This window comes from Ursus maritimus, unplaced genomic scaffold (assembly GCF_017311325.1).
Source record: "Ursus maritimus isolate PB19 unplaced genomic scaffold, ASM1731132v1 scaffold_1, whole genome shotgun sequence".
NCBI lineage: Eukaryota > Metazoa > Chordata > Mammalia > Carnivora > Ursidae > Ursus > Ursus maritimus.
The window spans coordinates 98,498,078-98,512,000 of record NW_024423343.1 but is presented as its reverse complement, the minus strand read 5'-3'; the positions used below and the strand labels follow the sequence as shown (position 1 = coordinate 98,512,000).

Genomic DNA, 13,923 nt, shown 5'->3' with positions numbered 1-13,923 from the left:
AAATCCTTGTACCAGAAGAAGGGGGAATGGAGGCCGGCCAGACACACCAACAGATGTCTACTAGATTGAACCGTACAAAATTATTGATATTCAAATATATGTTACCTATGAGAATGGTGACTGATACGGCTCAGCCTCACACATTAACCCACAAGGTTTGGTCTGCTCCCTTGGTACGAGCTCCCGTAAGTGTATCCTAGTTTACAATCTCATCCACCATACATTCCGTAGTTGCTCACGTCAGCCCACCAATTGGTTTGTTAACTATGTGGTTACACAAGCCTCTAAAGTCTTGACTACCAGCCTCCATCACCTTGCTGGGCCTCCTGGGAATGGGGTGCGATTAAAGCACCACAGGCTTTGTGCACGGGGCTGAGATTGCCACGGGCAATTTCCCCAGGCCTCTATCATTCTCGCACAACCATCTGGAACAGAGTAGGTACTCAATGAATATTCATTGAATGATTGTGCTTAATTAGTTCTCTAACAAGTGTTTACTGCTCCTGGAAAAATGCAAAAAACCAACCTAATTTCTTGCTGGGGAAGTAATTTAAAATAAAATCTCTAGTCAACCAGGTGAACCCTCTCCACAAAATCAAGAAAAGAATGAATCAGTTTTATTATTAAGCACTAAACCAGACTGAGAGGCACATCACTGACAAGCCGCAAAAGAAAGGCAAAGACAAATGGAAATCTCATCCTTTTTGGGCGCCTGGGTGGTTTAGTCGTTAACCGTCTGCCTGCGGCTCAGGGCGTGATCCCGGCCTTCCAGGATCGAGTCCCACGTCAAGCTCCTCCCCTGGGAGCCTGCTTCTTCCTCTCCTACTCCCCTGCTGTGTTCCCTCTCTTGCTGGCTATCTCTCTGTCAAATAAATAAATAAAATCTTTAAAAAAAAATCTCACCCTTTTATAGAGCCAGGCACATGCAATCCCTTACACACAAGTTAAGAGTCTTTATCCATAGGGAAAATAAAACTTCTCATATCTTTTTGACAAGCAGGAAATGATGACTTGGAGCCAAATGTCTGCGCTAACCTCCCACAGTGACAGAGAGCTGGGGCACCGCCATGCCTCGATATCCCCATTTCATGGAGATGGATCCGTCACCTTCAAGAAAAACATTTCCGGATGCAAAACTGGCCATAGGCTCATTTCGCTTTTAAAAAGATTTGCATACGTCTCAAAGAAACGGAGATTTCTAATTACAAGTTTTCTAAAGGAAATTCTAACAGAGAAGGAAGAGGAGAAAAGATCTCTTTCCCTTTGGGCACCGGGATTTTTAAAATTTAGCTTTTGGGGGATTGTATCGTAGGGGAGGAGCAATCTTTTAGCCCCACCCTCCTGGGTTCAATGGCTGAAGCTTGCAAATCCGTCTGGTAGAAGTCAGATTGACAAGAGCAAAAGCAGTGGTAATGACCTGCAGGTGCGCTGGAGTTCCACAGGGAAATGAGACTCAAGGAGGTGGTCGGATGGTTGACGTGTATACACCATTTTAGGCTACACAAATGGAAAGGGGGTTTGGGGGGCTTCTGGGCTAGGGAGGCAAGTTATGGCAAGGGGAGGAGAGAATAGATAAGGTTTGTCTTGTTATGCGGATAAGTGTCTCACAGGTGATAGGAGTTGTCTTGGGAGTTACTCTCTTCCTAGTACAGACTTTTTTTTTAACAAATGGAAATTTCCTTTATACATGTAAATTTCCTTTACAAAAAGGCATATTTATGCTTTTTCATTAGGCCATCGGGGTGGGGTGGGTAGAGAGCTTTTCCTCTGGCTCCTAGTTCTCAACCACTTTTGGCTCAAGATAATCCTTATGCCGAAGTGGCATGTTTGGAGTCACACGTTCTGGTGCCCTTCAGAATTCTGCCTCCCTGGGGTGTTGAGAATATCTATATGAAACCAATGGAGAACAAGTTACCCTGGAACCAAATAGAGGGTCTTCCATCCTCAGGGTAACTTCTAAACTACTGTCATGAGAACGTGAACTTCTGGCGTTTGGGGTGGTCATGACTTGGGTTTGTATGCCCCACTCTACCTGCAGGGGTACCAGGAGAAAACGATTAGAATCAAGACCCAGATAGAAAGTTATCAAAATCAAAGAGATGGGGCGCTTGGGTGGTTCAGTGGGTTAAGTGTCTGATTCTTGATTTCAGCTCAGGTCATGATCTCAGGATCATGGGATCGAGGCCTGCGTTGGGCTCCACAATGAGCAGGGAGTCTGCCTGAGATTCTCTCTCTCCCTCTGCCCCCCCCCCAAATTTGTAAATAAATCTTAAAAAGAGAGAGAGAGAGAGAGCCCTCTCCGTCACTCATGGGGTTATAATGAAGTTTGCAGGGTGCCTAGTATGGTATTTCCCCACAATGGCCATAATGGTATTTAAGGTTTCATATGGTCTTCCAGAATCTGTTAATTCTCTCATCAAGAGGTTGAGTCTATGCTGCCGTCCCTTGAACCTGGGCAGGCTTCAGTGAGCCCTCTTGCTCAACTATAGACCCCAACAGTTATAACCAAAAACGGTCAAGACCCCTTAACTCAGCTCTAACTTAAAACCATTGTGCTTATTTCTTATCGAACTTTCTTGAGGCATTGACAAGACATTTTGCAATGACCGGAATATTCCAACCACCAGAGCAGAAAAGCCCTCACAGCAATGGAACGCCTAGAAGATCGCACCCCACACATCCCCTTCCCCACCATGATGGTGTGCTGAACACATATCAACCCCCACCCATGACCACCTGCTCTCTGCCAGCTCTCCTGCACATATCCCCCTCCCCCCCGCCAACCTCTCTCTATAAGACTCTAGATGTCCATCTTGATGTGGAGAACAAAGGCAAAATAATTGTAGATGAAATTAAATTTCCTTATAACCTGCAGCCCATTGACAAATACTTGAGACAAGCAGAGTAGGACGTTCCCCCAGGAACTCCAGACGGTCTTAATGTTAATGCCTTGCTAGAGGAAAAAAACCTTAGCTTGACAAGAGCCAGGCCTCCAGGATCCGGTAAAGTCTTCTTTAACATATGAAAGTCCTTTTGGAAACTTTCTTTGTCTCCCAACTTAAAAGTACATAATGGATCGCTGCTCACAATCCCAGAGCAGCTCTTTCTGCCCACGGGTCCGGTCCCTGTGCTTTAATAAAACCACCTCCTTTGCCCTGAAAACATCTCAAGAATTCTTTCTTGACCCGTTTCCTCCTGGGCTCAAACAAATCACAACACATCGTGGGGGCCGGGAAGATCGGTTGTGGAGGCTCGAGCCCGCCACCTCCCTGCCGCGGCAGGGGCCCCAAAGAAATTTCTCCCTTTCTCTTTTCCAGACCCTCGTCTCTTGAGTTACTGGCTTCTCTCTTGCCACGAGTTTATCTGAGTTTGTTGAGCAACAGTGTGGGCAAATTCAGCCAGGAGCTCTTCTTTCAGTTTGTCTGCCCATCTTGGGATCCCCCATCCCACCCCCCAACCAGTTGGCTGTGGGAGTGTCAGGGCTCACCAGTTCCTTTCCTGAGTTAGCGACTATGATAGATGGACTGGTAATAAGGCAATACAAAGCAACAGAAGCAGCCCTGGGTCATTTCCAGGGCTGGGTCATCAATCACAATACAGTTTCCACCTGCTCTTTCTTGGGGTGCACACCTTTGGGATCATGAGCCACCATGGGAGCTGCCTGTCACTGCGACCACGTGGAGAAAGCACACAGAGACAGCGGGGGACAGCTGAGGAGCCCCAGCTGCTCCAGCCCCAGCCATTTGAACAAGCGCATCTTAGGATCACTCTGGTCCTAGCCACAGTCTGACTGCAACTCTGGGAGAGACTTTTTTTTATTTAGATTTATTTATGTATTTGAGAGGGGGTGGAGGAAGGGGCAGAGGGAGAGGGAGAGAGTTCTAAGAAGACTCCCCGCTGAGCATGAAGCTGGACTGGGGCTCATTCCCATGATCCTGAGATCATGACCTGAGCCGAAATCAAGACTCGGCTGCTTCCTGCTTTAGCAACTGAGCCCCCTAGGTGCCCCTGGGAGAGACTTTGAATGAGAACTGCCTGGCTGAGGAGGAGAGTCAACCCCCAGAACCGTGAAATGATAATAAATACTTGCTGTGGTTTTCCATCACTAGAGTTGGGGGTGATGCGTGTGGGACAGAAACAATTCAGGGCTGGGGACCCAAAGTCCAGAGTTCCGGTTCCAGCAAGACTACCTCCCAAATGTGGGATTTTGAGCTACAACCTCATGATATCTCTGTTTCTTCATCTGTTCAGTGGGTATAACATTTCCAAGTGGGGTTGTTCTCCTTTTGCCTCCTCCCTCCCAAACCCATTTTCTCCCTTCTCCATCCAGCAGGTAAGCTGTATGGATAGTGTCTCTTGTCTGTCTGCCTTGTCTCTGGCATTGGGCCGTGTTCAGCCAGTGGAAGACACCACCAGGAGCTCAGCAGACAGGAGAAGAGAGGTCAGGGTATTTATCTGACCACCTGACCCCTTGCCAGGGCCATAGCTTTGACAGTGACTTCCACCCTCTAAAGTGACTCCAGGACAGCTCTTACCAACTTCTGGAACACTGCTGTCTCTCCTTGCCCCTTGTTAAAGAAAACATTATCCTGACACTTGTTAAAATGGTACGGAAGACTTTATTCAAGGCTGTTACTATACGGTTATTGCAACAGGGGAGAGAGAGCCAGCTCATCTTGGAACACAACAAGGACAGGTGGGGATTTATGGCCAAGGAGCAGGGTGAGGGGGGCAGTGGATGGAAGATCACTAAGAGAAGACATCAAAGGTGGGGGATTCTTGCTTGCAAGACTTAGCTTGAAGGCAGGCCAGGATAGAGACATCAGAGGTGGGGGATGAGGAACTTGATCAGATATCAAGGATGGTCAGCTATCCAGAGTTGGAGGGGGAAAAAAAGAGCTGGAGGGATTCTCACTAAGCTGAAGACGGTGGGACTCTTGCTGAGACTGGCCTGGGCAGGCCAGAGACAGAGGGGTCAAGGTCCAGGCCTAGACAGAAGAGGGCTCAGAGGAGTTGAGCTCAAGTTTCGTCAAGGAGAGAGTCTTTGCCATCCTTTTTAGGCCCACCGTTGCTAGTCCCTGGCACCTCACTGTTCCTTGTTGGTTCCCTTAACCTTGCCCACACCCCTGCACCTCAGTGGTCCTTTCATTAAACACTCTTCAGTGAAACCATCCGCTCGGCGGGTTCTCCCTCTCCTGCCAGTGGTCCTCCTCCCATTGGCTATGGTAACACACAAATGCCTAAAAGGTTCTCTAGCACACGGCAGGTATTAAATGCATTGTTAATTCCCTACCTCTGCCCTCCCACCCCATCATGAAATTGTTTTCTCAAACAGGTTTTATAAAGCCACTAACTGCATCCATGGCTTGTAAATGGGCTTCTCACGGAGCACTTCGGACCCTTTTCTCAACGCTCAGAGAAGCAGAGCCTCCCATTTAAGGAAGAATGGCTTGCCACAGGCCAGAAATTTATTAAATTGTCCAGAACAAATGTGGTTCTGCTATTTTACCGGAGACCATGAGACTCTGGTATCAGCACAGATTCCGTTTTTGTGTTGTTTTCTTGAAATTTCTTCCCATCAGAAAAGCAATAGACACAGTGGTTACAGAAAATATTCGAGGGGCACCTGGGTGGCTCAGTCGTTAAGCGTCTGCCTTCAGGTCGGGCCATAGTCCCAGAGTCCTGGGATCGAGCCCCGCATCGGGTTCCCTGCTCAGCGGGAAGCCTGCTTCTTCCTCTCCCACTCCCCCCTGCTTGTGTTCCCTCTCTCGCTGCCTCTCTCTCTGTCAAATAAATAAATAAAATCTTTAAAAAAAGAAAATATTCAAGCAGGGGCGCCTGGGTGGCTCAGTCGGTGAAGCGTCTGCCTTTGGCTCACGTCATGATCCCAGGGTCCTGGGATTGAGCCCCACATCGGGAGCCTGCTTCTCCCTCTCCCTCTGCCTGCCCCTCTGCCTAGCTGTGATCTCTCTCTCTTTCTCTGTCAAATAAATAAATAAAATATTTTAAAAATATATTCGAGCAACACGGAAGTCTATACAATAAAAATGGCAAGTCCTTACGGCATGTACTTTCTGATGTATATTTAGAGCGTTGGGGTTTAAGGGGCCCAGGAAGCAACATTCTTTGCAGCCTGAATCTTGAACCATTTAAGAAATAAGATTAAGACAGATGAGCTCAAATATCACTTTCATGAGCAATAAAGGTCATCTTGGAGAATGCGTCTATACCTGTGGGCAAGCGGGTTTTCTAAAACTGAACTGCAGAATTACTTAGACCACCCCGTCACTGGTGATACTGGATGAACACAGGCAGAGCCTTGAGCTGCAGTGACAGCCTGGCAAGGGCAATACACCTAACAGGCTCTCTGCAGGTGGGGGAGCTGTCAAAGGAAGGGGGGGGGTGCAGAACCTCATGTCAGTCCTTACCCCAAATGCGTGAATCACATAGAGCTCTCCCCACCTCTGCATTTGTGTGTGTGTGTGTGTGTGTGTGTGTGTGTGTGTGTGTGTGTTGGGGGGGGTTGAATGAGGGGTAGAGAAAGGTCAGGAGGATTATACTGATGGCTGCACTCAGGGAGGAAGGAAGCATCAAGGGTGGGGCTGAGTGTTCCTCTTCCACACGCATTATCTCCTGTTCTCCGCTACGGTACTAGTGCTTCCACAAACATCCTTGCACATATTTCATGGAGTCTTTGGGTGAGTATTTCCGTAGCAAAAGTTCTTACAAATGAGATCATGTTCATATATACTTTATGCTGATATATCCGTGGCATTGACCGTAGACCTGAGAGCTGAAAGCATTTTTTTCCTTTTTATTTTTGCTGTGATCTACCAACCTTGCCTTATCAATAGCCTCTTCAGGTAAGGAGGGCTGCTAAGGGCTACAATATGTTGCTTTAAATGGCAGGTTAGCTTAAAGGGGAGGGGGGGCAGATTAGGCATCTGACCAGAGGTCAGTCACAGAGAATCAGGGTATCAATGTTAGCCAGGCTTTCCCATCGGACCTTCTGAGTCAGGGGGACCCAGCAACATCATTGATCCTCCTGCACCCTCATGCCCTTTCTCTGTCAAATGGGCATAATATCACCAAGGGGCTTGGGGGGGGGGGGAATTCAAGGAGCTGGTGTGTATTTAAAGTGCCAGGAGAAAGCTCAAGATGGGAGAGCCAAGAGGAAAGGAGTGGGCACAAAAACAGAGAAAGAAAAAATTGGGTAAGAGCCATTTGAGGGGACCTTGTACTGAGAGGCTAAAAGCCAGCCTCCGGGTCATCTGGGCACTCAAACCCAGGTGGAGCAGGCTACTGGGGGGACCCGCCTGATGCTTAAATAGCTTCTCAGGGACACCAGGAGTACAAAGCCTCCAGGGGTTCATCTTCAGCGCAGCCCCCAAAATGCCTGGGTGTACCACACCATCCACCCGGGGCTCACCCGAGCATCCAGACTTCCTCGTGTGATGGTGCCCATGGGAATGAAATTTTCTAGAAGGAGCGCTTATGACTTCAATAATGAAGAAACACAAAATGAAAATCAGAAACGCAGCGCCAAGTAGCTGACCCACCCAATAGATGCCATAGGCATTTACAGAGCACCCGCTATGTCCGCAGGACACTGGCACAACCTTTTTTTCACCCGAACGTGGTTATCAGTAGATGCGAGACTCCAGAAGGGGTCATAGGCCAGCCATCCGCGCGGGCAGCCAGGTTGCGGCAGGGCCGCCCCAGAACTTAAGCGCGCGCTCTTTCCGGACTCGGGGGGCGTTGCAGCGTCGAAGGCTCAGGCAGCGTGCCCTCGCCCGGTCTCCTCCGCCCCCGGGCTGAGCCTGCGGGAGCCGGCTGCGGCCCCCCGCGCCCTCCCTCCGCCTCCTCCCCTGCCAGCCGGCACGCCGGCCCCCTGCCAGTCGGGGCTGGGTGGAGGAGCGCCGGCAGCGCCGCGTCCTTATCAATGGGCTGGGCGGCTTAACGCGCGGCCACCTCTTCCGAGGAGAAGCAGTCCTGCCGCTCGCCGCGGGTTGGGTGGCCCGGCCATGGCTCCTCGGGACGCGGCGGCCGGCCGGGGCGCGGGCCCCCGCGGACGGCGCTGAGCTCCCGGGCCGGGGGTTGCGCACAGGTGGGCGGCCGTCGAGGCGCCCCCCGGGGAGCGCGCCGGGCACCATGCGTCCCCGCTTGCTGCTGTGGCCGCCGCCGCCGTCGCTGCTGCTGCTGCTCGCCTGCGCAGCGCACACGGTGAGTACCGCTCCCCTCCGCGGGCCCCACGCGAGGTGGGCGTGGAGGGGTCCCCAGATCTTCCGCGGAGGAGGGCGACTTCTTACACCCCGTTCCCCCCAAGGATCATTTCTATCAGCTCCTCGCCAGATAGCCTCCTCCCCCAGAATAAAAACAGCAAGTGCGTCGGGCGAAGGCAGCCCTAAGCTAACCTCCCTCTGCCCGCCTCGCCACCCCTCCCTCCAGGCTGTGCCTCGACGGAAACTCTGGAGGCGCCCCTGGCAGTGCCTATTGAGCCCTGGGCATTCTGCCTCCATTATTTCGTTGAAACCTCACGAGGCTTTCCAGGTTGATATTGTCACCCTCTCTTTATGGACGAGGACACAGAGACTCTAAGAGGCCAAAAATCTTGCCTAAGGAAAAGTTGATTGGAACCCACATCCGTCGGACCCAAAGCCTTGACATTTTCACACACACACACACACACACACACACACACACACACACACACACTGGCTGTAGAAGGGGAAACCTCAGAAAGCTCTAGCTGGAGCTCCCGGGTCTGTCTGTGGCGGGACCCTTCCCTCCCTCTCCTTTGGGATTTGGCACCCTAAAGTCTGCATGTCTGGGGGGGTGCTGGGAGGAGCTGGCCTATGAAAACCCAGTGCAGGGAGAAGAAGAGGAGAAAGGCAGAGTGGGTGGCTTGTTTTCCTTTCCCACAGGAACTCCTTGGAATCCAGGGCCTCTCCCACTGGGATGTGTGAATGAGTGGCTGCACCCAGACAGCCAGGATGGAAGGAATGGGGAGGGGGTAGTAGGGTGGGGAATGATTCCAGAACCACTTCTTCCCACCAGCATTCCAAACTGGCCCTCAAATCCTCTGTCCCAAGAAACTCCCCAGGAAAAGTGCTCGGGGACCCAATTCTGAGTCTCCAGTCTCTGTCCTGGGTGAGTCCTTCCTGGTGTCCAATGACCTTGCCTTCCTGTAATCCTCTCCTGTTTGATTATAAGAAAAACCTTCAATCCCAGAGCTGATGGGAATGTTGACCCTTAGGAGCTCCCCATGCAGCAGCTCCGTGACATTCCAGCAGCAGTAGTTTGGAAAAGTGGAATTTGGGACTCTCGTGCCCAGCTCTCTTATAACCCTGGAGTCTCTTCTCTCCAGTGGCAGTGCTGGGGATTGGAAGGTGCTAGAGCAATAGTACCCATTCACTAATCTGAACTCCCAGTTTGGGGAAATGCCACCCAGGACACCGGAGACAATTCAAAGCCTCTAGCTATGTTGTTATTTGGTGCCCAGGGATGGGAGGGGCAATATCTTCTTCCTTACCCCCTTCCCCACCTCCTTCCTAGGGATTTGCAGTAACCCTGAGGTTGTCAGAAGAAATCAACAGGTGGCTGGGCTTCAGGACTGAGGTTCAACCTACATTTTTAGTCTCCAGGGGACCCCCAGGTTATGTCAAGAATAAGCATGGGGGGGGGGATGAGAGCTTTCACTTGGTTGGAGCCTTCAGCGTGCCTTGGAAAGCTGCTTCATGATGCTCTGAGCCAATTTCCTTATTTTACAGATGAGAAAACTGAGACCCACAGAGAAAAGGGACCTGCCCCAAATCAACAACTTAGTGGTGGAGCTGGGACTAGCACCCAGATCTCTCGATCCCAGCCACCCAGGGCACTCTCCCTTATGTCCTTTGTCTTTACGTGTCATTTTCCTACGCTCATGTCCCGCCTTGTTTTACCACAAGATGGTTTCCTGTGTATAAGTCTTGGTCCTCTGGGTGTTTTATGGGCTTATCCAGACCTGAGGTCTCATACTTCTTGGCAAGAACTCCTTTAATAAATAAGAATGGAACTGACCTCCTTTGGTTGGAGTGTTTCCCAGCCTTTGAAACACTGCTTACCTTCTGTTTCTTTGACTCTGAGTGGTCGGACATTTGATTTGGGAATTTAAGGGCATTCAAACAATTTTTTATATTCATTTCCCCATTGAGTGAGATCATAGGCATCTTCCTAATAAGGCATCATTAGGCCAAATTGCTTATTACTGCTATGCACCCTCCCCCCTTGCCTTTCCATACAGGGAAGTGTCAGGAGGGTCCCTTGCAAACGGAAACCAGAAAGTGATGATGGCTGAAGGGGCCAGTTTTCTGAGACCTCCATGGGAAACACGGACCACACCTCCTTTTGCTATCCTACCCCCTTGAATCTCATGAGGACTTTTACCTGGAGCGATATTGAGATCTTTCACTAGCATGTCTGTCCTCTTCCTCCTCCCCAATACACACACTTTGAAATGTTGTCTTATTCATCTTCTATCCCTAGAGCCTGTCACAGTGTAAGATGGAGCTCAATGAGTGTGTGTTGGTTGAGTGAATGAGTGAATGAATGAAGTGATGACAGCCAAAGGGAGTGTCATAAGCTGTGGCACTTTCATGTAGCAACAAGTCATAAACAATGACATCTCGAAGGCGATCCTTGCTTACAAAATTGTACATAACCGCATCAAGCCAATGCGTAACAGTGACTCAAGGCAGGGCCTTTTAATCTGTAGCGTCTGGCAACCTCGATAACCTTAGTGAGTTAAATGGGGTGGAGAGGGCTGCCTTTTCCTTCAAGTGGGGTTTCTTAACTCTGACACTGTAACCCGGATATTAAATCTGGGCTTTCAGCAAGGAGTGCTAGGAAGGGAGCTAGGCCCTCCCTCAGTGTGGAGGAAGCCATGGGGTAGGAATAATGGGAACATGGGGGAGAAAGGGGAGTCACAGGATTCTTTGTCATGGGGGACTGTCCTGTGCCTTGCGGACCATCTAGCACCATCCCTGGGCTTTACCCACTAGAAGCCAGGAGCACCTCTCCATGTTGCACCCACAGAAAAATGTCTCCAGACATTGCCCAATGTCTTCTAGGAGGCGGGGAGGGCAGAACTCCCCCTGGTCGAGAACCAGTGCCTTAAAGTTTGTCCTGTTTTAGGGGAAATGCATGAGCAGAACTAACAATAAGGGTTTATTGAATGTTGGATTCAGGACAGTGGGTTTGGTGACAGGGAATCGGAGCCAAGGTACCCGATAAACACCCACTTGCAGACAAAATGACTTGTGCCGACAACGGGCTTGATCTTCTCCAGCCTCCCTCCTGCCCTCCCTCCTCTCTCCGGCCCCTCTCAATGGATGGCTCAGAAACAGAAAAGGTCCCGGCTTGGGGGTCTGGCACATGGTGCTACTTCCACCAGGGACTGACAAGCTCGGTGGCAACCGGGCAGGCAGAATTTCAGGGAGACCGCAAGGGTCATCCAAGGAGCTGGTTATTGACAACTCTTCAGAGGAAGCTCTCTGGGATTTGTTTTTTAAAGACTTTATTTATTTATTTATTTATTTATTTATTTATTTATTTATTTGACAGAGGGAGAGAGAGAGCACAAGCAGGGGGAACAGCAGGCAGAGGGAGAGGGAGAAGCAGGCTCCCCGCTGAGCAGGGAGCCCTACATGGGACTCGATCCCAGGACCCCGGGATCATGACCTGAGCCGAAGGCAGACGCTTCACCAACTGAGCCACCCAGGTGCCCCCGGGATTTTTTATATCCCTGAAAATCACCTTCTCATTTTCCCGGGAAGTATTTGTGGATTTCTTTTAAAGTTGTTACTATCTCTAAAATGAATGTAAATGATGATGATGGCGATAAAGTCTTCCTTTATCGAGGCTCACCTCGCACCTGATACTCTGCCAAGTCCTTGCCGCATATCCGACTTGATTCTCGTAACCCTCATTGTGCGGAGGGAGAAGCAGAGGCTCAGAGAGAGGTGAAGCCATCAGTCAAGGCCATCCACCCAGACATGGTGTGAGGACCCAGACCCGGATTCCTAACCAGTAAATCCAGCACACGCCTGCTCCCAGAAAGAGGCTGCGCTGGTTTCTGGTGCCCAAGGGGCTGTCACAAAATTCTCTCCCAAGCCTCAAAGTGACATTAATTTCAGTTTAATCTAATCGCTTTCTAAAACATAAAACAAATACTGAATTACACACAGCACTTTATTAAGGAGGCCAGAGATGAGCGCAGGGTCACAAAATCAATCAACTAGGAGGTACACTTCCCAAATTCTTTAGGGGGGGGGTCCTTCTCTTAGCTTTGGCATCATCTTTCTGCACTCCCATGGAGCCCACCTCTCCACCCTGTCCCCACTATCCCCGCCCTCTGGCTTCCTCTATGCCCAGGGAGGAGAGAGGGTGTAGCTCTCTTCCTGGCACCCATCTTTGAAAGCCCAGACTTCATAACCAGGGTTGGAGCTCCACCACCACCCTCCAATGTCCCCTGACTTGTTCCTCGCTTCCCCGCCTTTAGCAAGCTGAGGTTTCTCACCACTGACCTTCACTCAGGCGTTGGGACAACCTGCAGCCCAAGGTAAAACCCACAACACTCAGATCCTATCTACTTGCTTACATTACAAACAGAGGGCTACTCAGTGTTCCTGTGGACTCCAGAAAATAATAATATCCTGGGGCCCAGCCAGCCTCAACATTCCGTGTGCGGCAGATTCCAAGGGGCATTCGGGGAAGGGACATCCCTGCTTGGCCATGTCCTGAAGTCCCAGCCCACCATGCTGCCTGTGTTCCTAAGTTTTCCTGCCTTCTCCAGAATCTCCATATGTCCCACATCGGTCCCTCAGCCGTGGGCTCTCCCACATCGGTCCCTCAGCCGTGGGCTCTCCTTGTTGTCTATGATCCTGACCTTACCAACCCCCTTTCCATTTTCAATAGACAGGCTTGCCTCCTATTGGAGCAGGAACTAAGTCCCATTCACCTTCGTGTCCCTAGTGATGAATCAATTGCTTGGCATAGAGTAGGTGTTCAATAAATATTTGGTGAAGTTTTGCATTTTGAGCTGGTTGTTTGATAATATGTTTCCTCTTCTTAGTTCTCACTGTATAAACTAGCTAGTATCACATCTCCTTTTATTTCCCCCTTGAAAAAATTTCCTTCCAGTCTAAGTGGGCAGGCCAGTAATTGTATCATAAAGTGTGATTGGCAGAGTGATGTTGAGTGTCTTCACCTTCTTCAGAATTCAATAGATTTTGACTTTATATCCTCCCAGATTTTACCTTTTCAGATTCAAGAGTCCCAAGTTTAACTAGCAGAACTCTCTCTTGACATCTTTCTTCTCTTATTTTGCTTAATTATTCTCTCTCTCTGCAGACTGAAGTTTTCTGTTGCTTTCTGCAGGATAGAATATGGCTGCCCCATAGCTGTCCCACAGTACATGCTTTAGGAATGGGAGAGATTGACCTTACTCCTCCTTACAAGGCTAAGTATCCAAGAGAAGAAAGCCCATTGTTCCAAACTGGGTTAGGTTTTCTCCAAACGTCTGATTATTGAGATGGGACCTCACAGCACACCTCATTGTGAAGGGGTCTTCTCAAAGAGGAGTTGTTGGCTAATAGTTTGAGTAGACACCTCAAAATATGCCTACCGTCTGAGAAAGAAAAGGACAGTGGAAGCTAATCGCACAATCATGAAGCAACAGATATGAACTTGTACACTGTAGTGGGCCAGCCATGACTGGGGACCAAGGTCAGTGCTGAAGTATCAAGAGTGATACTTGTACAGAGACACTACTAGGTACATAGTCTTAGAAAGTTTACAACTTAAGTGCCTTTCCTTAAAAAAAAAAATTACTATATGTTATGCCCCCTAAAGCCAAAACTGAGTCTAAAATATGGGATACAGGGG

The 13,923-nt window shown here is 49.7% G+C and overlaps 1 protein-coding gene across 1 annotated transcript in view; it reads left to right on the top strand.

Moving 5' to 3' along the window:
- The window catches only part of SCTR (secretin receptor), an 84,429-nt gene that overhangs the window by 7,959 nt on the left and 62,547 nt on the right, over positions 1 to 13,923 (top strand). The window contains exon 2 of the mRNA XM_040636868.1: positions 7,876 to 8,223. Coding sequence (XP_040492802.1) covers positions 7,876 to 8,223 — 348 coding nt within the window. The remainder of the gene's footprint in view (positions 1 to 7,875; positions 8,224 to 13,923) is intronic.